This window comes from Equus przewalskii, chromosome 22 (genome assembly GCF_037783145.1).
Source record: "Equus przewalskii isolate Varuska chromosome 22, EquPr2, whole genome shotgun sequence".
Classification (NCBI taxonomy): Eukaryota; Metazoa; Chordata; class Mammalia; order Perissodactyla; family Equidae; genus Equus; species Equus przewalskii.
This window is the reverse complement of record NC_091852.1, coordinates 32,727,592-32,751,369: the sequence shown is the minus strand read 5'-3', so window position 1 is coordinate 32,751,369 and position 23,778 is coordinate 32,727,592. Positions and strand designations below refer to the sequence as shown.

General features: G+C 43.7%; 2 protein-coding genes across 34 annotated transcripts in view; one reads left to right on the top strand and one right to left on the bottom strand.

Moving 5' to 3' along the window:
• Positions 1-10,204, bottom strand: part of LOC139078620 (uncharacterized) — a 166,377-nt gene extending 156,173 nt beyond the window's left edge. For 2 of the 8 annotated variants that reach the window (XM_070590243.1, XM_070590244.1), the window contains exons 1-2: positions 8,386-8,524; positions 6,891-7,013 (exon numbers count right to left, since the gene is read on the bottom strand). In XM_070590243.1, the coding sequence (XP_070446344.1) occupies positions 6,891-7,013; positions 8,386-8,439 (177 nt within the window). In that variant the 5' untranslated portion in view covers positions 8,440-8,524. Of the gene's footprint in view, positions 1-6,890; positions 7,014-7,099; positions 7,207-8,385; positions 9,625-10,039 lie in introns of those variants that run through there. The other 6 variants (XR_011531635.1, XR_011531636.1, XR_011531637.1 and 3 more) reach the window with 6 other exon arrangements.
• The window catches only part of NFIB (nuclear factor I B), a 417,340-nt gene that overhangs the window by 189,100 nt on the left and 204,462 nt on the right, over positions 1-23,778 (top strand). For 10 of the 26 annotated variants that reach the window (XM_070590236.1, XM_070590233.1, XM_070590225.1 and 7 more), the window contains exons 1-2: positions 9,502-10,688; positions 16,700-17,231. In XM_070590236.1, coding sequence (XP_070446337.1) covers positions 10,659-10,688; positions 16,700-17,231 — 562 coding nt within the window. In that variant the 5' untranslated portion in view covers positions 9,502-10,658. Of the gene's footprint in view, positions 1-1,903; positions 2,419-9,501; positions 10,689-16,046; positions 16,322-16,699; positions 17,232-23,778 lie in introns of those variants that run through there. The other 16 variants (XM_070590235.1, XM_070590220.1, XM_070590222.1 and 13 more) reach the window with 4 other exon arrangements.

Here is a 23,778-nt window from a genome sequence, read left to right as displayed (position 1 = left end):
TATTTTTTAATTTACTCGCATTGAATTTTCATATTTTATTTTTGATGCCTTAGTGCTAAATGTGATTTACTTAACCATGAAACTACTATTAGGAAAGCCTAGAACGGAAACAGATCTGTTTGTTACCCACTTGAATGGACTTCCTGGGTAGACTGAATTATCGCTACACTAGGTGAGTGGGTTAAAATTACCTAACTTGGAACAAGACAGATGTTAAAAATGAACTTTCCTTGGGAAGTTATAGCTGAGTGTAGAGATACATACATACACATGTGTGTGTACATCCCCATCCTTCGTTTCCCTTCCCAAAGTGATATAGATACAACTGCGTTAGTTTTTTTCAGCGGGGAAATTGGGAGCCATTAAGCCTTCAGTTTAATAACCCATGTTCAAGTTTAGCTTTTCTAAAGTCCACTAGGTCAATCCAATTTTTAATTTTCCACTTATTATCATTGAAAATAGGTATGTATATTATTGATATACAGCCAAACATCTATATAATATGTGTGTGTATATATATATATATATATATATATATATATACACATACATATGCGGGAGAAAAAAACATTTTTTTGGTAATGAGGCCAAAACGTCATCTTTGTTCTATAATGTGTATTGTAGAAACTGAGGACCCGAACAACGTTAAGTTCTCTTGGACTTTGAGGATAAACGTAATTGGTATTAAAATACTGACATGCTCACATTTAGTGGAGAGATAAGAACAATTCATCGGGAGCTATTCTGGTCCCACTGGTAATCACATAATTGAACGGGGTTTTTAGAGGATATTTGAAGCTATTGTTGTCTGTTGTGCAATTACATAATTAGTTAGGATCTCTGTAATAAAATCTTTTCTAAACACATGTGGGTTAGTACTCAGTAAATTTAAGGCTAGTGCGATATTTTTACTTTTAATTCTTCAATTTTACCAGGATCATATAACAATTTAGTTTAACATTTAAGCACTGTTTTACCAAACTACAGACGCTTAAAATGAAAATAACTATTACTTAAAACCTAAGCAAAAAAACCCTACATACCTTTAACTTTAAAAAACACTAATCAAAACTGCTTTATTTATGATTATTGTCTCACTACCAAACCTCGCCTAGAGTGACAGTGTTTACTTATTGGAACCCACGGCTCGTATATTTCTTTGGCGCTGAAGATTTCTTCCACCTACCCCTAAATTACTGACATTCACACGGACGCATGGAAACAGAAGTCAAAAGTGCTCCCTTTCTGGTTGCTTCGCTTTAATGATAACGCTATGCACTGAGGAACGTTTCCGAAGTCCTTGTACTCAGAAACAAACGTGGCCCCGCGCAGTTGACCGAGCAACGTGGCGGGAAACGGGGCAGCCGCACCAATTCCGTAACCATCAGGATCCTGCGCGGCAGAGTCTGGCGCCGCGGCTCGGCCCGCGCCCCCTCGCCCGCACGCCGCGGGGAGGCCCCTGGCCCGCGGGAGCACAAAGGCGCGCGGCGCGGGGCGGCCCCGCAGACAGCGGCGCCTCCCTCCCCGCCGGCCCGCCCTCGCCGCGCTCCGGCCCCCCCGGGCGGCACAAAGAGCAGCCCCGCCACTCGCGAGGGGCCCGCGCCGCGCCGGCCGCCACACCCACTCGGGCCGCTCCCGCCTCCGCCGCCGCGGGCGCCCTGATGAATATGCATCGCCGCGCGCCCGCCCTCCGCTCCTCCTTTCGGTTTCCTTCCCGCCACCAGGCGGAAGCGAAGAGCCGCGCTTCCCGCGCGCCGGGCCGGCTGGGGCGGGGCGGGGCGGGGCGGGCGGCGAGCGGGAGAAAGAGAAAGCCGGGGCGGCGGCGGCGGCGGCGGCGGCGGGCCGGGCGCGGAGAAGGGGAGCGGGTGAGTGGCGGTGCCGGGGCAGCCCCGCCGCCGGCCAGGCCAATCCGAGGGCGGGGAAGGGGCGCGCGCGACCCCGCGGCCGCAGCGACTGCCTCTGTCCGGCGCGCCCCGAGTCCCGGCACGGAGGCAGCCCCCCCTCCCCCCCGCAGAGCATCCCTGCTAAAACAACAATAAACCCCAGCAAACACATACGCGCACACACACACTCACACAGCACTCTGGACGGCGTTCAAGTCAACCACAAGAATCAGTCTTCTCCAAGTGACAGGAAGGAGAACTGGATGCCCAGACAGAGGGGCTGCCTGCTTTTAGACTTGACTTTTACTACCTCTTCTTCTCCGGCCAGGAATTGTGGCATTGCAGAAACAATAGTTACATAAATAAAAGACTACTCCCGGATGGTTTTTTTTTTTTTTTAAACGAAACACAAAAAGGGACACCAAAACAACCCTTCAGAAAATCCACAAACCTGTACCTGAGACACGTGAAGTCAGCGGCCCAGGGTTCTGTTACAGACTCAAGATCTCTTTATTTAATGCAATACAGTGCGATGGTATGTGGCTTTGAAATGATGGGTTTTACTTGCTTGTCTTGTTTGTCCCTTGCACCCCTTTCCAGCCCAGGGACAGATTTTTTTCTGTTTGCGCATTATTAAGTGTTTTACCTAAATGTCATTTCTGCTTTACAGGTTGAGCTATAGTGCTGGATTTCCAGACCTAAGGCAAATATGTCTCTTAAGCTTCCTAACTTTAGTACATGTGTCACACTTTTATGGCGGGAATCAATGGATAATACTGTTGAGTCCAAACAGTGTGAAATGTAGCATTTTTCCTGCTTCAACTCCCTACTTCTCCCCCTCCCGCCAATGCTGGAAAAAAAATAACTGAAACTTTAGTTGTACCCTGTAGCCATTCTCTTTGGCAGCATTCTTCACTTTAAGGTGAATATGCACAGCTTTGTTACATCTTCTCATTTGAAGGTTCAGTTTTTTAAGTGAGGGAAGTACTATTTAGCTCTGATTGGTGTGTTGGAGTTTTTAAAATCAGTCTTCATTCCAAAGTTTAGTTCCCCTCACCCCCTTGTCCCTGAAGTTGCAGGATCAAATTATTAGCCCTCCTCCTGCTCCCCCGCCCTTTTTTTAAAAAAAAGATTATGATGGATTTCTTCCCGCTCCTGTTAATACTTTTTCCCCCCCCACCCTGCTGTTTTTGCTCTAGGATTTTTTTCCCTTCTGCCTAAGTCGGGGTGGGTGTGTGGGGGTGTGTGTGTGTGTGTGTCTCCCTTTTCCCTTGTGCTCTCTTCTCCACTACATCTGGGACACATTTTAATGCACAATATCCCATCCATTAAGTTGTGGTTGAATGCGGGGTGTGTGACGACTTGGCAGCTTTCACGTTGAAGGGGGGCGGGGAAGCCAGTTTCGACTTTGACACAAGATGCCGAAGTGGCGTGAGTGGAATTATTATTAGGGCTGTGAACATGGCCATCTTCTCCTCGAGTTAGAAGAACTGCCATTGAACTTGAGACGGGACATACAACATCTCCAAGTTCCACGCCCTCCCCCCAAGTACAGTAGCTGGCAGGGAAAAGGCGCCAAAATACACAAGATTAACTCTAACTTTCTTTGAACGGATCTTATAGCACCATCTTTTGTAATTTTAACTTTCCAACAGGCGGGAAAAAGTTAACTTTTGAACCCATACTTGAACAGACATTTAAATCAGCCCTAAAATGGAATAAATCCAGAAAGTCATACACGCCTGCTTATGTGGTTAGAAAAGAATGCACGTGTAAATAAGCAGGGTGCATGTGTGTATCTGACTGGGGAGTTCAAGATTTAATCAAAATCAGAATTAGTGTGACTTCTGAGTACATTTACTGTATGGGGGGGAAAGCATTGTGTGGCGAAGAAGCTGACCTTTAAGCAGCCTAAGTAAAAACTGCAAAGAGTTGTGAAACACAAAACGTTGTGGTTTCCAGTTTTACATTTGAGGTTTGATGTTTTCATTTAATGGTATGAGAGATGGAGCAAGCTCCAGTGCTGAAAAGTCCCTATTAAATCATATGTGGCCAAAGGTCAAGCACTCCAACTCACTGATACAATATACTGCAGATTCCTGCCTAACTGATGGGGAGCACAGGAAAAAGTGCTTGGCAATAAAAGTATTAGAAGGGTAATTATCGTCCGTGGTTGCGACTGCATTCTTGTGCACTGGGAAAAGGTTTTTACTGGCCCGGATGAATTTTAAAGCTGAGTATTGTTGAAAGCTGTTTTAATAGGAAATTGATTAGCTGAGTGTTTCATACAATAAATGGTGACAGTTTCATTGTTTGATGTCCAAAATAAATTCCTTTTATTCTTTAGCAGACACAGGCATCCATTTAATTTTAATATGGTCAGACTGAGCAGCAGCATAATTATGAGTGAATGTAATGTCACGAACATCTGTAACTTTGCTTTTGGAGTTTGTGACATCACACGAGTGGACAATATTACTGCTTTTTGAAATTTATTAACTTACTGTGTTAAAACATTTCAGGTACATTTCAGAGATAAAGTTTGCTGAACATATATTTGGTATAGGCTCAAGTGTTTGTTTTTTCTCTTTGTAATTATGCAATTGTTTGCTAAATTTTAATTTGAAAGTTAAAATGCACAATTCTGTCCTTAAGCATTGTTTTGATTTTGAAATAGAATGGCAGTTTTCAAGGGAAGAGTTAGAGAAAGGGGTGCAGAAAGTTTGCTTGGGTTTGCAATGTACTTTCTACGCTTCTTAATACAAAACATAAAGACTACTTGGCCATTTGGGATAAAGCTTTCTAAACGTCTCTCTAAAACCGATCTGTTTTCATATCACAAAGGTGTATGTAGACAGCAACAAAAGCCAATTTACACATAGAAATAAAATGATGGTATAGTTTTACTTTAAAGGTCAGCTATTTTCAAAAAGAACAATAACTACAACTCTCTCAGTACCAGCAGGGACGAGACTGTGTGTGTGAGTGTGTATGTAACTTTCGAAGTATTGGGAGTGAAATAAGACAATTATTACCAAGGTTTTCAAAGTTTAAAATAAATCATGCAAAAGTTACAGGGCAACTGCTGACTTTGTAATCCAGGGAGTAAATGTCTTCAGAAGTTGGGAATCTCTGTTGATGAACTGGCCTCATTTCTGTAGAAAAGTGGAAACTGGCTAACCTTAATGGAGGACTCTGGCCCAGTCAGTGTTCAGATTCAGACGGAGCTTGTAAACGTGCCCGAAATGTAGGCATACTTAGTGGGATGGTATTTTTTTTTTTTTAAGTCGAGTACAGGCATTTCAGCAGTGATGTTATTAACAGCGTCATTTTTCTCATTTAGTTTTGTCCTCAGGGGACACCAAACAGCTCCCAGAGGAGGGAAAAAATGTCCATGGTTATTCGTTTCAGTGAAAGGCAGACTGCTGGCAATGGGGGTGGGGAAGCTACCCGGTGGTGAATTTTCTAGTAGGGAAAAATTGCTACCCTACTTTGACAGTAGTAGTTTAAAGGCTGGGAGAGCTGGGCATGATTTTGCAATTCCCATCAAGTGCAGGCAATTTCAGACCGTGTTGGTTGTTTATATATGCGTTTTTGAGTGGATTTTTTGGTGTTCCTCCTTGTGGATATAAAATTGTGTTTTCCAGGCTACACATGTATGATTTTTGTGGTTCATTTGGAAGGAGGAAAGGTCCCTGGGCATGGTAGTGTGGATACTTGCAGTTTTGCAGGCCTGTTTCCTGGGGTCAGGAGGTCATCTGTCTCTTTTGTATTTAGTTTTAAAATATTGATATTGGCGATGCAGCCAGGGTGTGTGGAATTGTTGAGCCTCCCCTCAAATCACATGCAAGAGCTAAAAAAAAAAGTCATCGAGTGCATTGAAAATGACAGCTTTGTTAAGCTCCAAGAAGCCTTTCCCTAAACTGCCCAGGATTTGCAACCTGTCACTGAGTTTCTTTAGAAGGGAGAAGGTTAAAAGAAAATCAATATCAGAAGATACTTGAGATGTCAGGCTCCTCTCTGGAGGTCAGTGAGAAGCTCCAATTGGGTACCATTGCTTAATTTTTCAAATACACAATAGAGTTGTGAAAAATCCAGTCACCTGAAGCCCTGGCATTCTTTCTTGAACTCAAACTATCTGTCAGAGAAGAAACTTTTTTCCTATAAGATGGCAAGGAATAAGTGATCTCGGGAGGAGCTCTTGAGGAAATCTGAACTATCAGATTTTCCTGTTGCTGCAGGAGCCTTTCACTTCTTTCTAGCTGCTCGAGCCAGATTTTTGGGTGAAGGAAATTGGCCAGTCATACCAGTGTGGGAGAGAGAGAAGCAAGAGGGTTTAGGAGAGGTAAGTACCACAGTCTAACAAGTGTTTGTCCGTTTTGATAGTATCAGAAGCTTTTCAGAGATACTTTGAAACCACTCAATACCATGGCACAGACATCCTGGAAAAAAGGGAAAGTGAATAAAATGTAGATACTTTCTCACTTCCTCCTCTCTACTCTTCTACCTGGCATTTAAAAGATTGGTATTTCTCAAACCAAAGATAGTGGACAAGTGTTGTGCTGAGAGAAGCCAGGTGTCCCACACACCAAAATCCAACAGTTCCTCTTTCCAGAAGGCTCTCTTAGAGTTCATCCTGGGAAGGCCTGCAGTGACCTTGCCATTGGCTGGACAAGACGCAGTGTTTTGGGGGATGTTAGCCATCCTGCCCATGCCTCCAAGGGCTGAGAGGACAGTCAGATAAGCCCTTCCAGGATGTCTCCGTTGCTCCTTCTTTCCTCCCTTTTGGTTTTCCCCACCTCACCATTATTCCTTTCTCATTTTCCTTTTTCTTGGAAACAAATCAAAACCCCAAGCATCCAACCCCAAACTACCAAGCATCCTCCACACTCATCAAACCATACCCCCCACAAGCGCCCTACAGACACAGAGCACCTGAAAGAGATTTGAACCCCTAAGTGATAGGCCTGGGAGGCCCCAGACGTCATCACTTCTCTGGGGTCTTACCTGGGTCTGCGGCTGCTTCTTCCCCCCTGGTGCTGCTGCAGCTTTTTCGGCCTCCTCTGTGTCACAGTTGTCAACTTTTCGTTTTTTCTTTTTTAAGCTTGTGAGAAAACTTTTGGATGCAACCTAGTTTGGGTGGCAAAAGGAAATGGTTTCTGTTGGTAAGGGAAACTAACAAGGGAGGAGGGGTAGCGATGTCTGCAGACACTTGCCCAGGGCTCAGCACTGGGCCTCTTTTGCCAGGGGACAGCGGCTGGTTCTGGGATCTCTGGCTGAAAGGAGCGCTCTCTGGGTGCCAGGATTTCACTGGGGGTGGTGTGGTGAGGAGGGAGGGAAGACGGGAGGGAGGGAGGGAGAGAAAGAGAGAGATGGGCGCTCGATTTTTAAAGAGACCCCGAAATAATGGCTGCTCTAAGAGTCGGGGCATTCAGCGAGGTGTGTTTCAAGGACAAGAGTGCATTCGTGCCAAGGGGAATGTCTTTTATGCTAAATTAACTCTGGTTAAATTGAAAATTTGTTCAAAGGGAAACTCCAGTAGTTAAAGCTGGTATTATCAGTAGCGCTTCCCCGCCCCTCTCCCCTCAGACTCTGGTCTGAGGGTGAGAAAAGGGATGCAGTGTAACCTGCAGTACCAAGCGATGCTTTGGTATTTTTTTTTTCTTTAATCTCAGATGAGATGGCCTAAAAATTTCTGAGAGAAATGAGTGTTTATCTGGATTAACCCCTACTGTCACCTCATTTCTTTCATCTCTAAAGACTGTCAACTTTATCCTGGCTTTTCACAAAGAAGGAATGACCCACACAAAGGAAATTAACGTTGTCAGAACGCGACTAGAGGATTTGCCTCCGGGGGAGCAGGGGGAGCAGGAAGGCTGCTCCCAGGGGTGTGTGCCCTAAAGGGTTAACTCGGGGAGTTCTCGAAATTTCCGCGACTTTACCTGTCTTCCCACATCCACCGCCCCCCTCTCCCTGGCCTCCTCAACCCCCCAGCCCCCAGCGCCTTTCTTCTCTGAGCTCCTGGTTTACGGGGGCTGCAGCTGGTAGACTTGGCAAGCTCGCCTCATTAAGAGCGCTCTTTGAAAACGGACTGTGTTTGAGCATTTCCCTAATGAGGACAGGACGGGGTTAAAAAGTGACCATTTCATGGTTGACTTGAACCTGCCTACTTTTCTTGATGTGTCGTTGTGAAATGCTTGATGTGGATAACTCCCACTTGGTGAAGGAAAAAGTCACTGGATCCTTCAGGTCCTCAGGGGGGAGGTGATGGGGGGACGGTGGGCCGAAGCGGGAGAGACAGAGAGAGAGGAGAAAGTTGGGGGAAGAAATTGAGAGAGAGGAAGAGAGGGAAAGAGGAGAGGGGAAGCAGAGGAGAGCCTCGAAGTACCCCAACAGCACAGCTGGAAGCGGGGGCGGCCTTGCCGTGGGGCTGGGGCAGTCGAGTCCCCTTCTGGGCCCCAGCGGCCCCCAGCTGGGCAGACGCGGAGCCCCTGGCACTCACTTTTCCTCTCTCCATTGTCTGGACAGCCTTTGCTACCACCTCTTCTCCACCCATCCCTTGCGGAAAACCGGATTTTGGGGGCGGTGTGTGTGTGTGCCTGTGTGCGCGCGTAGAAAGGGTGCAAGGCAAACCGCCTCGCTCCAAATACCCGAAATCAAGTTCATTCACTCGGGCCTGCCGCTCGGCTCGGTGGGGTGGGGGCGGGGCTCTCGCGCGGGAGCGAGGCGGGCGCGGCCGCCTCTGCAGGGCGGTAGCGGCACACGCACCCCGGTCGAGCGCGCGCCCGACCGCCCCGCAGCCCTGGCGCGCCTCGGCCCCGCCCTGCTGCACCCCGGCGGGAGGGAGCCGCTTTCCGCCGGCGCCCCGGGCCCCAGGGGGTGGGGATTGGGAGCCGGCCAGCGGGGCTGCGGGAGGAGGAGAGTGGAGCAGGCTTGGGAGGAGGAGGAGACGGAGGAGGAGGGAGCAGGAGGCGGCAGCGGCTGCTGGGCCCAGTCCTCCCGCTCCGAGCGAGGCCACGTGCACGGGGCACCCCCAGGGAGGGCGGCAAACCGCGGCGAAGCCCTGCGCGCCGCTCCGGTGGAGCTGCCTGGGGGCGCGGGCTCGCGCTGGGGAGCCCCCGGCCCCCTCCCTGCGCTGGCGCGCCCCAACTACTTGAGCCCAAGTTCGCTCAGGCCCCCGCCTCTTCGGCCTCCCCCCCTCCCTGCAGCCGGCGGGCTTGGCAGACCGCGCCCGCCCCGGGTGCGAGAGTCGGCGCCCCAGCCTGGGCCCCGGGGCGGCCTGGGTGTGAGGGAATTTTCCATTCGTTCCTTTCTCGGCCCAGACGGGCTCAGTGCTTCTCCCACTCGGATGTTCCCGCGGCTTAAAGAGTCCGCAGCGAGCACAGAAATACCTCTTCCAGGGCGGGTTTTCGGGGGTGTGTATGTGTGTGTGGTGGGGTGAGCTGGGGAGGGTGCGGGACTTGCCCAAAGGGCAGAAAGAAGATCTGTTTGGGAAAAAAAAAGTCATGGTTCTGTTGCACCGGTATGAGACCTTTAACAAATGAGAAGAGAGAGAGAGAAGCAAGAGGAGGAGGAGGAGGAGGAAGGTGGGGGGCGGGGGGTGTGGAGAGGCTGGTGCAAAAGGAATGCGCGTTTGCAGGAGGAGGAGTAAAGCGATGATTGTGTAATTAAATAATAAAACAATCCTTAAGTCTGATTTGGAGAGAGCTCGAGCGGGGTCCAGAGGGTGGAACCGGTGAATTTTTCAACTTCCAAGTTTTGCAACGAAAGAAAGCGCGAGAGGGAGGGGAAAAAAGAGCCCAGAGCAGAAAAGAGAGGAGTTTGGAGCCGAGCGGGAGAGCGGGATTTATCGTTTGGGATTTTTCAGGAGCTCGTTCCGATCCCCCTGGGCTCTGGGCAGCGGCGGCGGCGGCGGCGGCAGCAGCAGCCTCCTCGCTCGGCCGGCCGGGTCAGACGCGGGGCGAGGCGGAGGGCGGGCGACCCGGTGGAGGAGCCGGCGCGGGCGGCGGCTGCAGCTGGGGACCGCGCGCCGCGAGCCTCTTCCGCCCGGGAGACCTGCGCTTGCGCCCCCTCCCTCACCCCGGCCTCTCCCTTCTCCCCCACCCCCCGCCCCCACCCCGGCCCTCTCCCGCGCGCGCCCCGCCACCCGCGCGCACTCGCTCAGCTCACGCTCCCCCTCGCGCACACACATGGTCGGCTCGCGGCAAAGTTTCGCCTGCGATCGCCACTCGGGGATCCTGCCGCAGTGCTCGGGGCTGTAACCTTGAACTTTCCCAGCGCGGTGACACATTCTCCTCGCTCTCCCTCCCGCCCTCTCTCCTGCGCCCCCCTCCCCGCCTTTTTTAAAAAAGCATTTCGCCACCAACCACCACCCCAATCCAACCCACACCGAACCTTCGCGCACCCCCTAGCCCCCAACAACAACAACAACAACTGCAAAACAGAAAACAAATTCCCAAACCCAGGCGAAAAGCAGCCAACACCGGCGGCGGCGGCGGCGGCCTCGGCGAGCACGGCCAGCGCGCTCGGACTGCAAGAGGGTTAAAAGTGTAGATTGGATTTCACCCCGGGAAATCTAGCACGCCGAGTGAACTTGAATCTTTGGCTATTTAAGGAGGACTGGGTTTGTTGTGAAGTTGCGGTGATCCAGCGCAGAGCCCCGTCCTGATTGATCGCATCGCGGGGCTCAGATGACTGTAAAATGAATAGATGAAATTCTTGCTTCTCGAAGATTTTCTTGGGCATCTCCGGGAAAGTGCGTTTTAAGGCGAAGTCATGATGTATTCTCCCATCTGTCTCACTCAGGTACATGTTTCGGTCGCTCTCTCCAGCTTTCTCTCTAGCCCGAAATGCCTTTGTTTTGTTTTGTTGCTCTGGTCTGCGGACAATTAACGGCTTTCGTTAACCTCCGCACACCCCAGTCCATCGCCGAGCAAGTGGCCCGGAGTTGCGGCTGGATTGCGGGGCGGCAGGGGAGCCAGCGCGCGGCCCCTCGCACACGGCCACCGCGTGCGTCCAGCCCCGCGCCCTGGGCACGGAGAGCGGGCGCCCGCGCGCTGCCAGGGCGGCTGGGCCGGGCAAGGCCGCCTGGGGGTGGGCAGGGCCCGGGCCCATGAGTGCTAGCCCCCTCGCGGCCCCCGAGTGCCTGCTGCGGCGTCGCGCCCCTGCCCAGGGTGCCCACCACCCCGCTCAGTCGCTCGCGCGCCGAGGCAGAGTCCGGCTTTAGAGGAGCTTTCCCGGGGACTGAGTCCTTATAAACAACCGGTGAACTTGGGCGAGGGGACTCTAGCAGGAGTCCTCGTGGGCGCCTCTGGACTCCACTATAGGCGGTGGGCGGGCGACGAAGCGAGTCGGAGGTTGTGGTCCGGGGACCCATTCCTTTGCTTAATTTGGGGATCTGAGACTCTGGACCACAGTGATCCGCACTTTGAGGTTTCCAGTGACCACACCACAAAGGCGGTCTTTACGTTGACACGAGTTAGTCGGTCGTGGGGAATGTTCAAGACTTTTAGAACATGTTCATTTTGTAGAGACCTGTTCGTTTGAGGATATTTGGGCGTCTAGCTCGTAAGGCAGAAAGTAATGCTGGAAAAGTAAGGTCATTTTAAAAAATTTTGCTTTGAAAATTGTCCTAAGACTTTAGGAACAACGTTATGAAATAATGTACTGGCTTTATACTTTTTTGAGAACATAATTTATGTAAATTTTAAACCAGTCGGTCAAGTGGGTAAGTGACGAGATCGAGCAGACTTACCTGGGGGCAGTTTTCATTGCTGCCCCGCTAACTAACCAACTGACGAACTAACTAAATATCTTAGCCCAGAGTTGTTATTTGAAGCAGTATTTCAAACCTTTAAAGGTGTGGGACAGTTGTCTTCAGCTTTCAGGAGGATGTGTCCCCACTGGTAATTGATAACCATTTTCTTTGACATTGACATAAAAACTAAATAGTTAAACAAGTGTCGCCTAGTCGTAGCTGTGTTACAGTTTTTTAAAAATCTAATATCATGATGATGCATTTTTATAATAGACAAATGATTAAGATTTCAATTGTATGACAATTAGAAGCCATTGTGATTCAAAAGGACTGAGGCATTCATAAATTGTGAATGAAGATGAAAACAATGATAAGGCTTATTCAGTGATTGGATACAGTCCTGTAGCTTTTTGGCTGACACATTTTTTATTGTTTATATTTTGTTTGGCATCTGAGTATGATTAACTTAGATATGGCTATTTTCAGCAAGTAAACGTGCACTTTAATTTAACAAAACTGGAAAAATGAGTTGTTGAGCTATTTGTATTTTAAAAGCTATGAATAATGGCCAATAAATATGAAGATGAAACTGTTTCAGGTCTAACAAATTGCCTTTAGTTGTAAAAGTTACCTTTCATATGACCCATCAACAGGATTTTTTTTCTCTTTCTGGTAAACCACATCCATTTGATATCAATTTTACGTTCTTGAAGCATAGTTCAAATAAAACAAATTGAGGTAAGCTTTTCACTTACAAAGTACTGCATCACTTATTCTTACCTGTAAAGGATTACTTTTCTATATTAATTTATATTTCCAGAATCGGCTTTTTGGAAATAGTACTCCTGATTACATTGCATTTTTGGTTTCCTCTAAATATGTATTGAAAAGTCACTGGCTTTATCTTAATTTGTGTAAGTTAAAAATAATATTACAGCATCGTGACATATGGAGTGTTAGGAGCATATACAGCATAATCATTCAGCTATCACATTAATATTCAAGGATACATACTTACCAACACTAATTCATGATGACTAATATTCTCTACTATTTTAATAATGTAAATCGAGGTTGATGTATTAAAACTGTTTTGGGGATTTAAGGCCTATGCTAGAGAAGGAATTTTAGCTTTAGACTTCTCACTTAACTAATATGTATGTGACTTTATAGGTAATGTAAGGTGTTGCAAAAGTAAGGGCATATTAATGGTGTTACTTTTATATCAGACCAGTAGTTTAGTTTTGTATTACAAGAGCTGTAGCAAAACATTTTTTAGGATATGTAAATACAAAATAGAGAACCGTTCTTAATTGGTTGAAAACTTTACAAAGTGTCTCAATTGTGGCGATATGTTATCTAGGTTTTAGAAAGAATTTTAATTCAAAAGAAGCTACAGTTAAAGCTGTTATTTAGCAAAATGTTATGTGAAAGTATCAGCACTTCAATATAAATCGTATTTATACATCAGTATAAGTCAGATGTAAAAGGAAAATTAAGAACCATTTTATATGATTTAATATTTGTTTTTTCAAAAAATAATGTGAATCCTTAGTAACATAACTTTCACTTGGTATGATTGCATTGGATTTTTTTCTTTGATTGTCTTTCAAGTTCTTTAGGTATATTTTGTAATGGTTTATTGTTATATAGTAATGCTTCAAGAACACCTAGTATTGTATGGGTCTAATTTTCCATCCCTCTCATGGAAACCATTGTTTCTGTGAAGAAAAATATTTCTAGTGGTATTAGGACTGTTAGTTTTACATTTGAAATTTGTAAACTGGTTATTTATTTTATCAATTTAGTGCAACTAAAGGAAGTTTTAAAACAGAAAGAATTACTGAACATCAGTGTATTTTAATAAAAATTCTGAAAGAGCAAGGTGGCTTATTACCTTAGGATGGAGCCATTAGATCTTAGGTCACATATTCTTTGCTTTTTAAAAAAAATAATAATTTTCATAATTGTTTAAACTGTTATTATGATAATCTGTTAATTAGGACATTTAAATACCTTGATCACTTTTTTGGATGAAGACAGTTACTATGCTCCATATTCATGTCACGCAAAATCATTAAAAATATATTGCAAGTCAGCATTAAAAAGCCATCATACTTCGGAGATGACATTTTAGGCATGTCAATACAGAAACGTATGTGACTTATAGCAAAACTCTGTTTATCGTCTTTTTTTTGAGGATATGTCTTCTTGTCAAGTAAGTGTTTCACTTGAAACGAATCCACATAATAATGAAATCCTGAAAGATATTTGTAAGGCAACTTTGTGGACTGAGAAAGTTTGCTACTTCTACTTATCAATAAGAAAAAAAGTATGTTTTAAAACACTACTTGGCAGCATTGACAACAAACTCAAGGCAACCTTTAAAAACATTATTTTGTGTGCATTTGCTAAGAAATTCCAAATTCAGTCCTCAAATTTGCATTTTGATTGTTTAAAATAATTTATTAAAATTTTGAGATTAATTACATGATAAGTGATTTGAAACTCAAACCAATTTAATCAAAAGTATGTTTGATGTCTTTATAAGAAAATGAAATGTCACTGAACATAGTACTTATAGATGCAAGTGCTTGGGAGTTACTGTATTGCTTAAGATCTGTTAAAATGGCATTTTAAAAAGCATGACAAGGGCAAAATGAGTGAGACAAAGCCCCTCCCCCCATATACTCTTTACATTCTCAAGTTTTTAGTTGATGAGTGTACATATGTATGTTTTTAATCATATCAATAAATCATAGTAAAAGTCAGATTATAGGAAGTGAGTTCCCAGAGCCTAAGTCCACATTTCCTTGAACGGAGTTTCCTTTTGCATATATTTCTAAGGAGGATAAACAAAGTTTTTGTAGTTACAGTGAAAGCTGAAAGCATGGCATCAGAAAGTGTATGGAGATAGGGAGGTCTTATCATGGGCTGTGGTTGCTGTGAGCAGGGCTGCCTTCCCACACAAAGAACAGATTGTGGTTTAACTCTTTCCATGGCCTAGTTTAATGTGCTCGCATAGTAACCGAATTGTTCAAATCTCTGCTGGAAACTACTGATCGGTTTAATGATTTCCTCTATGGCATTTGGTTATGCCTCATGCTGTGATGTAATCATCTACATTCTGTATTGTTACAAAATTTTGATTTATACTTACTCTGCTGTAGGACCGTTTTATGGCAATGTGTTAAAACACTTGATCACTGCATTATTGATTGGATGGGATGTACACCTCTTCCGGATCTGAACTGCAAACTGCTCATGTGCCGCAGTCTTTCGCTTCCAAACTTTGTATTTCATCTTGAAAATGGATTCATAACTACGTGGCATTTTTTGGACACCTTTGTTGGAGTGTCATTAGTTGCACTTTCATCATGTCTACCTAATGGGATTCATCAGTCTGCTGGTTAAATAGAATTTGTTCCACATAGTTCAGGGTGACTAGCACGAGGCTGTGACTTGGGATATGATCAGTGAGAGAAAGTTATTTTGTCGTTGGGGTGACAGTAGAGTCAGTGTGACCAGGAAAGTGGCCGCGGTGGAAGTTCTCATTTGCTTCAGATCCTGGCTTGTTGCACGCATGCAGGATGCACGCACAGGATGTTAAGCTCTTTCTCTGAACAGTCATAGGCCTGAGCTTATGAGACAGGTTTTACCTATGGCAGGAAGTAATGAAACACTCACTCATTGCTTTGGGAAGAAACTGAAAATAGCTGTAGGTAAAGATTGTCTGCCACTCCTAGCTGCCTCCCTCCCTTAGAAAAGACTTGGATGAAACAGGCAGGAAAAATGCAAGAACCTAAGGTAAATCACTTAATTCAAAAGTTGGCATACTATACGATCTGTACACGTGCAGCTTCACAAGCACACGCATACGTGCACCCACAGTCCTGTCCGAGAATGCATATACGTAGCAAATGAATTGTATTGATTCCACAAAAGCAGTAAGTGACCAGCAGTGCACTCCTGGTGTCACCCTGCCACCGCATGCAGAGACACAAAGAATGTAAAGTTGGTGCCAAGTTGCCATTTTTCATTGTTCACTTCAGATTGATTTTTAAGGGGTTTAGAATAATTGCCATGCTCATGTGATCGGTTAACAAATTAACTGACTCTGTGGGGCTTCAGAGTCTATAGGAGAGCTGCCGGAAGAATATTTGTGTAATTTTTGTTTTCAACTTTAGAAACTTTTATTTAAAAATGCAAGAGTGTGTCTGTGAGAGAGTAGGAGAGTGCGAGTATGAGTGTGTGTGTGTGTGTGTGTGTGTGTTGGAGGCTAGTGGTGGTGGTGGAGGGAGAGAATGCACTTTCAAAGTATGGAAACCTTCTGTTCAGGACACTGATACGACAAACTGTGTCCTTTGCCCACTTTCCCTCACTGTATACCGGTTTCTCTAGTTACCACTCTTGGAATGGTGCTGTTTCAGTGTTGGAATGTTGGACGTTTGATAAGAAAATGGATCAAGTTTAATGGCGCATGCTCTTTGTGCCACCAGCAGCCTCTTGCTGAGAGCATGCTCCAAAAGCGGGAACTGTGTGGCATTACACTGAGCATCTATATGCTTTGTGTTTCTGTGCCACAGAGAAGAGAAATGAACTGTGGCATCGCTCCTGCCTTCTGAACAGCTCTGCTCCGATTAAAAAAAAAAAAAAATCTCACTGTGTTCTTTGTAAAATGGTACTGCTTAGTGTTAGTTGGTCAATCAAATATTTAAATATTAAATTAGGTGCCAAGCACCTTGGTGGCTTACGTTTTAAAGAATGCTGGATGTATGTGGGAGTGAGGGGGATGGGGCCAGGGTGGAAATACAAATATAAACCTTATTTTCTTTTTAGGAGGGAGAATCAACCTGTGAATTTTGGTGGAAAAGGGGCAGGTTGCCATACTTTATTTTCTTCTTGTCCGGCTATTTGGATAATTTTAAATAAGAAAAGAATGTTATTTTTATGCATAACTTTTCGTGCTGAATTGGGAAAGGACTATGGTCTTATTTTTTTGAGCCTTTAAAACTATACTAACCATATGTGTCGTCTTTTTCCCCCTCATCTTCCACAGGATGAATTTCACCCATTCATCGAGGCACTACTTCCGCATGTCCGTGCAATCGCCTACACTTGGTTCAACCTGCAGGCTCGGAAACGCAAGTACTTTAAAAAGCACGAGAAGCGAATGTCAAAGGATGAAGAAAGAGCAGTCAAAGATGAGCTTCTCAGCGAAAAGCCTGAAATCAAACAGAAGTGGGCATCCAGGCTCCTGGCCAAACTGCGCAAAGATATCCGCCAGGAGTACCGAGAGGACTTTGTGCTCACCGTGACTGGCAAGAAGCACCCGTGCTGTGTCTTATCCAATCCCGACCAGAAGGGTAAGATTAGGAGAATCGACTGCCTGCGACAGGCAGACAAAGTCTGGCGTCTGGATCTAGTCATGGTGATCCTGTTCAAAGGCATCCCCTTGGAAAGTACCGATGGAGAGCGGCTCATGAAATCCCCACATTGCACAAACCCAGCACTTTGTGTCCAGCCACATCATATCACAGTATCAGTTAAGGAGCTTGATTTGTTTTTGGCATACTACGTGCAGGAGCAAGGTAGGAGCAGATTGTTCTTTCTTCTAGCATGGCAAATACTGCCCACAAACCCCATATACGGAATACCTGGCTTGGGTTAGATGGTCCTCGATGCCCCTAGATCTCCTCCGCCCACTGTGGGTAGAGAGGCATAACCTCTTCCACTCACATGTCCACTGTCATGTGCAAGCCATGGAAATAGACATGGAGCTTTCATACCTGGATAGGTGTGGATGTTTAAGAATGACTACAAAGAAATGCGTTTTCAAATGTCTTTGAAATAAAATACTTTTTCAAAGACACAGAATAGTCTGAAAAAATACTTTATTACACTTCTCTTTTTGTCCTAGGCTACATTCTTTGCATCTGGTCATCTTTTCCCAATTTGAAAATGTAACTTTATTTATGAATAGTCAAACTGCTCTTTAATAATCTTTGTATTAGCCTCTTTGCTAACGAGGTAGATGAACTTTGTTCACAAATTTCGTGCTATTGCACTGAAAATAGAATTAACATTTCGTATTACAAAATGCTGAAGATAGGCAATATCGGAAAGTATATCTTACATAGACCTAGATTTATTTAATTTAAATATTTCTATCAATACCTACTTTTGATGGTGTAATATGCGCTGTAGATTAAATGCAGTATAGTTCTTGTTTAAATAATTTGTTATAATATTTTCTCAGAATGACTTGGGAACACTTAATGTTGTTAGTTTACTTGAATGTAAATTCATAAAGCTCACGGAGGAGAAAAGTCGCTGCTCTCCTTACAGAACAAAAACAGAAAGTGGACTGGTTACACTGGTTTAAAATAAATCTCAAAAAGAATGCAGAAACCGCATACCATACCTATTTGAAAAAAAATACTTGATAAAGAGAGTGGTATAAATGTTGCCTGATAATTCAAAAATAGGTGATATTTTTGCTCATTATTTTTTGAGGTCATGAAATATGTTTCTTTATTATTTTTATTTTTCTCAATATATTTTCCTTAAATTGGTGAGAATTTCTTTTCTTCAAGTAAACGTGCCAGGATATAGATGTCCTTTTATTAGCAACTGTCCATAGGAAAACATTGTTTTAAAAAACAGCGTACCAAATGTGGACTGAAGTTTGATCTGCCACAGATGGTGGGTCATTTCCTAACTTGGCCTGGCGGTAGGGAAAATGGCCTGCAGATAGCCAGGGGGCACACCGTTATCTGATGTTCCTTATATATATGTGGATTTAATACATGGGCATGAACTTAATTATCATACAAAAAAATAAAATCTCAAAATTACTCTTTTGACACAGAAATCTAGGTACTAACTATGTGCTTTTTGTCTTTATATTTCTTTGATATAGTTTTAGAGATATGCCTAAATGTCACTTAAAAAATTTTAGTTTGATTTTAAATAATGGTGCTGGACATTATATATTTGGAAATATTACTTTTTGAAAAAAAATCAAATATTACTTTTACTATTTCTGTGCATTTAAGAATTAACGTCCAAGTAATGATGGTTTGGGGAAAAATATATTTCACCCTGTGTGTCCTAAAATAAAAGCTCATTAACACATGACACTTAATTTGATTGACAGCTGTCTAGGAGATGACATTTTAAGGTGGGCTGTATATATGTGTCGGATTGACTGTAAATGTGTCGTCACTATGTTGTGAAAGTCAAGGCTCGGGGTAAAGTTTTAGAAAGTGGGTCATGTAAGTTTTTAGTGTAGGGAGGGAAGATTTGCAACCACCCCACTGCTGCTCACATTGTAACTTGCTTGAAGGCCAGTCCTTGAGGTGTGCACGGGTGTACACTCACTCCTGGGGCAGGCAGCCAACTCTTGGTTGATGAACTGACAATAAAGAACATATCCTTTGGATTTATGAAGATAAATTGAAGAAAGAAAAATGCATAAATGCATTCTGCATTGCACCATTGGTCACGATAAGCATAAAGTTTTAAGCAACTCTTTGTAGGCGATGTTTTCAGATCAAACGTTGATTTTTGTGGTTGTTTCGAGTCTCTGTAGTAAACACCTTTCATGATTTTACCCTGTGCATCTAATTTGTATCCTCTGCTACCTGCCAGTGATCATCTCTTCTTAACGTCTGTTGGCTCTTTCTTTGAAAAAGTCACATCAGGATGCTTTTGTGTTTTCCCTTTTTCAAAATTTTTATCTTTTTTTTCTTTTTGGTCAAATGTGGGTTAATTATGTTGTTTTGCAGTGCAATTGATTAAAGATGGCATTTTTAAAAGATAAGTCTGTAGTCAGTCAGAGGGCTGCATATCTCCCATCATGACTTTTTATTTCTCCTCTAAGTACACGAAAACCCACTTGTCAGTTTTAGAAATCAGGTACAAAAGTATAGAGAAAAACATGAAAGAAAGAAAAGAAAAATGCAATGTTTGCCACAGAATGAGCAACAAAATTACCTTTCCCCCCTTTTTCCCTCTCTCTCCCCACTTCTAAATGACTGGGAGGAAAACATGAGAAAGAACAGAGAGAATGCCAAAGATGGTTGCCACTGGCACCAGGATTGGCACCAGACCCTCTTTGTTTAGCTCAGGATGCCTGTGATTTGTTAGTTGGCATCCGCATTGCAGTGTAGAGTGATGTTACAATATATTGACAATTTCCAGATCTAGAAATGTCAATAGTCCTCTTGGTTATTTATACAAGATCACAAACTGCAACTCTTCTGGAGGATGAAATAAGGACCAACATGTAATAAAGTTCCATTGTTGACCAACTTCCTCTGCTTTTCTTTTTCCCTCTTTCTCTTTTGGTTCAACCCACACTTTTTTTTTTTTTTCTTCATGCCCAGCAGCTTCATCTTTTTTGAAATGTGGAAAGAGTTACTAGAGCTTTGACACAAGCTATAGTGCTACATCTGCATCTGATATGGTTTGGGGAAAAATTTATGCATTTTGAAATCATTTTTGATATATAGTTCATTAGACTTTTGCATCACATGGCCGCAAGGCAGTATTTTCTGTAAAGCTGAATCTCTTTGTTATTCAGCTTCTTCTATGCATATAGCCCGGTTGACCGCAATTTAGTCCATTTTTCTATTTCTCTATATTAGTAAGGGGTCGTGTTCAATATAGTCGCTTATAAAATTATATAACGCCCCCCACTTTCCCTAAAATATACACATCATTTGGGAGCAACTGCGTTTAAATCCATAAAATCATTTGATGTTATTGATTCGGAGGGCTGCGCTTCGGCTGTTTCGTTGCTACAAGAACCGCCATTTTGTTTGTGAAGTGCCAGGCGAGGGGGAAAAAAAAGGCAGACACTGTGCTTGATGCCAATAATGGTTGCCAGTGGCACCGAGGTTGGCATCAGACCCTCTTTGTCTAGTTGCTGAATGCCTTTGATTCGTTGGTTGGCATCCGCATTGCAGTGGGCACACTGGAAAGTTTTTGACAATCCCTGAATGAAAGCTGCTTGCTTGTTTGCTGCAGCAAACCTTAGCTAATATAAAACCCTTCCTTTTTTTTTTAGGTTTTTTTTTTTCTTTTTTAAAGACTGTGACAGATTAAAGGAAAAAATAGCTCTAAAGTGCCCTCCATTTTCCCAAAGATATTAAAGATGTCCAATGATTCTTGGGCAGGTGGTACCTATTCCCCATATTGCCTTTGTTATTACGTTCATGAAAGCAAAGCAAAGCAAAACAAAACAAAACAGAAACCAGGCGAGCCTTGCACAGCACACCTTCCTGGGACGTAAATGTACTCTAGGATGTGGGGCGTGCTATGGGAAGGATGTGGAGGGCCAGCCGATTATAGTGATGTACTATAATGCATTCATTCTGACTGTTGCTTTCAGTTACATCACTGCTTGTTTCTGATGCAGTTTTTAGATCCCTGAATTTCCACACTTCCAAATTTTATAGTAACATGTTGAGAGGAGCTTACTTTTCTTTCTAGTTAGTGATGTGTAACAGTGTCAATGCTAAAAAAAATGAGAAAACCTTAAAGAGGAAACCTATGTGTTAAGGTCTGAGAGAAATCAGTCGTTCCTGAATTTCTCAATGCTGCAATCAAAGCGTTGCCAGATTCTCAGTGCACAGGGCTGCACACCAGGAAAACCAAGCAAAAGGCGAAAATAATTTTGGTTGAAGTTTCCTAGATAGGTAGCATTAATACTGCTTTCCAGTTAACCACGATTATCTTGTTAATTAATAAGAAAGATTAGCAGTTCTACCCAAAGGGCTGCGCGGAAGGAGGTCTGGCCTGTGGGAGGCCTTGAGTTGCCACGCTGTGTCCTGTCTGAGGGGGAAAAAAGGAGAAGTGGGGTGGGCTAGGGGGACTGAGCTTTCTTGGAGGCAGGGATGGGTTTTAAAGAGAAGGAGGTCGCAACACACTAAGAAGTTTAAAGATCTCAAGAGATAGTGACTGTTGTCATGAATTTAACAGATTAGAGTTTAAGTCAGCCTAACCGATTTTTGGACTGTACTTTGTACTCTTATTAAACATGTTTTGGAGTGCTAAAGAGAGGCCAGGAGCCTCGTGGCTCTCATGAAAGAAGAACTTCCTTTAGCCTATGGAACCCTTAAAATTATGATCCATTGTCAGATGGCCACTTTTGTTGTTTTATTGTTAAATGTTCGGATACTTAAAGCACATTTCGAAGTTGTGAAATGTGTGACTTGTTTATGGGGGAAGTTGTAATCATTATTATTGTTTTTGAAATAGAATCCTTCCTGGTTGTCACATATCATTAGTGAGGAAGCAAATACTAAGAATTATTTTCCTCCTTCAGTTACTGACTTTTAGAAGCCTTTTGGGTAACAATTATTTCTTTATGAAAAGCTTAAGTAGATAATTGTTTGCAAGTTGACAGCGTATTTTAACATTTTAATAAATTTCACTTCATTTGCAGAGATTTCTCATTATGGGGAAAGCTAAGCTTTCATAATTTGTTGAAATGAGGCCGCTCTGTAGGATGATTTGGTGTACTGGCATTGTGAAATGCTCAGAGAGCATGAAGTTTGCATGCATGTTTGATTTAGGGGAACACTGTTAAGTTTTCCCATCCAGCATCCTGTCCTTGACTGAACTCATGAACTCTAGTGCACATTTTTTTTGCATTCTGGCTCACACACAATTCACCAGATAAAGAAGGGCTCTTATTGGCATGTCTTGCTCCTAGGCTTAATGAGACCTTTGTGGGAACATATATTGTAAGATAAGATACTTTGCAATTTTCTGACTGATAAGAGGAAAACACAGTCTAAGGGGCCAGAAGTTCGCCCTCTATGCCATGATGTCCCTGCTACATGATAGCTTTGCCAGACAATTCAAGAGTTAAACTCTGAGGCCCCAGTTGCCAGCTGGGAAAGCTTGGCATCTGTGTTCTGATATGGCAAACCAAGCTCTTGCATCGCTGTTAATATGATCTCACTTTTCAAAGGCGAAGGAGAGAGAGAGAGAAAGAAGCTTGTTTGTTACATCAATTATGATTTTCAAATATTTAGAGAAATATATCGTGACCCACTTTCTGGAGGCAGCAAAGGTTGGTAAAATATCCTGCTGAGAACATTAGGCATCTCTCTCCACCTTATGCCCTCCCCCCATATACACAGCATCACACATTTTGTAAGAAAAAATACTCATCCAGATTATGTGTTTGGATTTGCAAATTTATTGCGCTATGCCTCCTGTATGGTCAGATAACTCTATATGTAAAAGAACCGAAATAATGTTCATTGTTCAGGAATAATGGTAATTTGGGGGAAGTGTGAGTTGTAGTGGCAGGAGGTAATGGTTGGGGCTCCCAGAGGGTGGCTCTCTGATAGACACAGAATGTGGACCTGGAGACCTCGAGCTGGGCAGGAGCCTCTGCGGAGGCCACCTAGCGCCCCTGTTTTCTAAATTGGTACATAGGAAGTATATCCACTCATAGATGGAATATAGATTTGGTAGGATTTTTAATTTACTTACTTGTTTTTCCATAAATTTGGAATTTAGGAGGAAACTGCCAAAAGGAAATCCAAGTTTAAATCCTCCATTAACTTTTTCCTTTTAAATTTGGCGCTGTGATTGGAAGCAACAATCCAAGATATCTGGCTTACCAAAGTTTTTCTCATAAACATTCATTATACTCGATTGAACTAAAAACCTAGACCCTGAGCTTAAAAAAACTGTTTTATGACATTCTTGCTCTTGCTGTTTCTGCCAACCAGTTGGAATTTCAGCACCTGAAGAGGGAGGGACCCAATGGGAGACTGAATCAGAACTCTCTGGAATTCTTAAAAGTCAAAATAAGTCAGTCTTCCTTTCTGTCATCTCAGTGGCTTATATGATAACTGACTTTATAATCAAAGGAATAATTATTGCTTTGTTTGAAGCTTAAGGTTGGCAGAGAGTGGAAATAGCATATGAAACACTCATTAAAATAGGGAATTATTAAATATCTGAAAATTGTGGGCAAAGGCCGGGGTGATCCCTGGCTCTGACACTAGCTTTTGGGTGGAAGTTTCTCTTCAGTTTTTGTGACAGAATAGCATTTTCTGGTTTGAAGTCGAGGAAGGGAGAACCTGCAAGATTTTCAGTGTGTCTGTGCTA